Source organism: Gobio gobio, assembly GCF_949357685.1.
Source record: "Gobio gobio genome assembly, chromosome: 1".
NCBI lineage: Eukaryota > Metazoa > Chordata > Actinopteri > Cypriniformes > Gobionidae > Gobio > Gobio gobio.
In genome coordinates this window covers 19670045-19672970 of record NC_137097.1, presented here as the reverse complement: position 1 = coordinate 19672970, position 2926 = coordinate 19670045, and the positions used below count along the sequence as shown (strand labels likewise).

The following is a 2926-nucleotide window of genomic DNA, read 5'->3' as shown; positions in this document are numbered from 1 at the left end:
TTGCTGACTTTTTATTATCTGTGCTGATTTTAGCAATAAAAAAAAAAAGTCATATTACTGGTACGGGGGGTGGCCCTCCAACCCAAGACTTCACCCCAGCAGAGGAGCTGGCCCTGGACTTAAATAAAGGGAAGCCAGTGATTGAAGGGATCCAGGGAGGGACAGCCACTGACTCTGGCCCAGCAAGGGATACTGGCCTCTTCATACAATGTACATTATTGCCATACTACTGCACATGGAAAATATTAAAATCCATTTATATTTTGTTATGTGGACTGTGTGACTTTGCCTTACCTTGCAGTGGCTGGTAACACCCTTACACTTTTGGAGCCACCAGACTATGATTCGCCGGTGAGTATTCTTTATTAAATCATAGGCTTTGCATGTTCTGTCAAAAATATCAATACCAGTAATGAATATGGCAGAGGGAAGCCACATCTACAGCAGTGGAGAGCACTTCTGCCGATGATGAGACCGTGTCGCTGGACTCCAGAAGGCTCGAGGTATCATGTCAATTTTGTGGAAATAGACACATTTTTTAAGTTTATAATAGATAAGAAGTCAGGAAAGTGGTACTAATAGAAAATATAATTTGTTAAAGGATCCTGACATTGGGCAGCCTGATAAGCAGCCTGGTAACATAGTGAGTATTGCCTAAAGTAAATTTACATTATGCAAAAATTCTGCAATGCTAACTAAAAGGTGTTCACAGAATTCACAAACTGTCAGATATCTCTACACAACACATCTTAAGAGACAGATCGAGCTGACAGAAGTCAAGATTGATGTGAATAAAAGAAAGCTGCAGGACATGGACCTTGAGATGCAAATTAAACGCAAGACACTGAGGAAACTAGAACTGGAAATCCAGAAACTAGAAAGAGAAGTAAGTGACTTCAGTTCATACTGTAACACAATGTATTAATCATCATCATTTCTTCTCTCCAAAGCTCCAAGCTGACAAGTGATAACAGCAAAATAATAAAAGAAAAATATTCCAAAACCATTGTGGTCTTGTACATTTTTTTTATGAATGTCAAGTACACTTTATAGTTATTGATCCAGTGAAGTGGAACTAGAATTTGGGAAGATAACCACAGTGTGTGCTACTGATGCCAAATAAAATGCATGTACACATGAAAAAGTTATATAGCCTACATTATCCTTTATTAAGGGATGGGCTAAATCAGAACTAAATTAACTGAAATAATTTGCAATGTATTGTTCTCTAACAAGTCTACCATTTCTGTTATCTGGGAATATGGCAGCATTGTCCCAATCAACATCCAAAGCAACTCTGGGAGCCCTTTCTTTTCTTAGGCTGGCAATATTGTGCAGCACTGTGCAGGCAACAGTCACGTCGCATGCTCTGTCTGGGGAGACCCTCAGGTGGTGCAGGCACTGAAATCGTGATTTCAGGAGGCCAAAGGTCATTTCAATTCGAGCCCTGGTTTTGGCATGGGCATGGTTGTAAGCTTGCTGTGCTGGGGTTTGGGGGTCTGTAAGGGGAGTCATCAGAAATGTCTCACAGGCATAACCTTTGTCCCCCAGCAGCACACCAGAGAACTCACCTGTGAATACAAAACATAATTCTTACAAGTACTGTACTCTTGATGTTCAAGGTGCTTAAAAAAAATGGGGTGGCTTACCTAGAGAGAGTCTCTGGTAAATTCTACTGGCCCGAAAGATTCTGGAGTCATGGACTGAGCCAGGCCACTTTGCCTCTAAATTTGTGATAAGGCAGTCAGCATCACAGATCATCTGTAAAAATATATAGCCTATTAAGGTAATTTAATGCACAGAATAATTATGTAGCTGACAGTAACCATAACTCATTCTTACCTGAACATTGACACTGTGGAAGGATTTCCTGTTCACATAATCTCCCTCATGTGCCCCTGAGGGGCGTTGGATACGAATATGAGTGCAATCCACTGTACCAATTACATTAGGAAAAGCTGTAACACAAAATAATGAGTGTCATACTGTGACTGTGCTAATGTAACATTTTGTAGTAATCTGTTATTATTCGTGTTACCTGCAATCTTGTAGAACTCCTCCTTGATGTGGATGAATCTTCTGTGGCCAGGGAAGGTGATAAATATGTGCACAAGAGATTTCAATGCCAGACTTACATTTCTTATTGTGCGGCAAATAGTGGCTTTATTGAGGTTTTCTGCATCACCGACAGAATACAGAAACATGCCACTTGCAAAGAATCGCAGTGCTACGCAGACCATCTGTGGGACAGTGAGAGCATGGCTCCGTGCTGTCCTGTGCTGTATGTTTGGACCCAGCAGCCTACACAAATATCTGATGCCATCACTTGAGAATCTGTACCTCTCAGTCAGATATTCGTCTGAAAAGGCCAATGGGTCTGCCCTATCTCGGAAGACTCTTTCATGCCTGAATGCTCGTCTGAGTATTAAAACTTCCTCATCAACTACATCATTCAACAAAGGGCAAGCCATTGTGAATAGTAAACACACAAATCTTTAGTCTATATATACTACATATTGACCTCGTTAAGGACTTAATTGAAACCACATTTGCAACTTCATGAGCCATTTCTTATTATCTCATCAACTGCAATAAAATATAATATATTGATATTTTGTATCATTCAACAGTACATTTCTACTCTATACTTGCATATATAGATATACATAGTCTTTATTCTATTTCTCATATTGTATAGTATAGTTCTTTTGCACTGTGTTGGCATTCATTGTGGACAGCAAAGTAATAATTGCTCAGGAAAATCTGCTTTCCTCACTGGGTGTATGACAATAAACGCTTTAAATCTCGAATAATATATATATATTCTTCAAACCTCTGACAGTGAAATGAACAGCAGTTTTCAATAATAACTAAAATAACAGTACGCATAATTAGATGAATGACTTTTTTTAAATAATCATAATTT

The 2926-nt window shown here is 39.1% G+C and overlaps 1 protein-coding gene across 1 annotated transcript; it reads right to left on the bottom strand.

Moving 5' to 3' along the window:
- Nucleotides 1-1197: 1197 nt before the first annotated feature.
- Nucleotides 1198-2240, bottom strand: LOC307118728 (putative nuclease HARBI1; the record flags this gene model as incomplete). Its single annotated transcript, XM_079804467.1, has 4 exons — nt 1198-1571; nt 1650-1761; nt 1843-1958; nt 2039-2240. The coding sequence occupies 4 exons, from the start codon at nt 2238-2240 to the stop codon at nt 1198-1200; spliced, it is 804 nt and encodes a 267-aa protein (XP_079660593.1).
- Between the last annotated feature and the right edge of the window lie 686 nt (nt 2241-2926).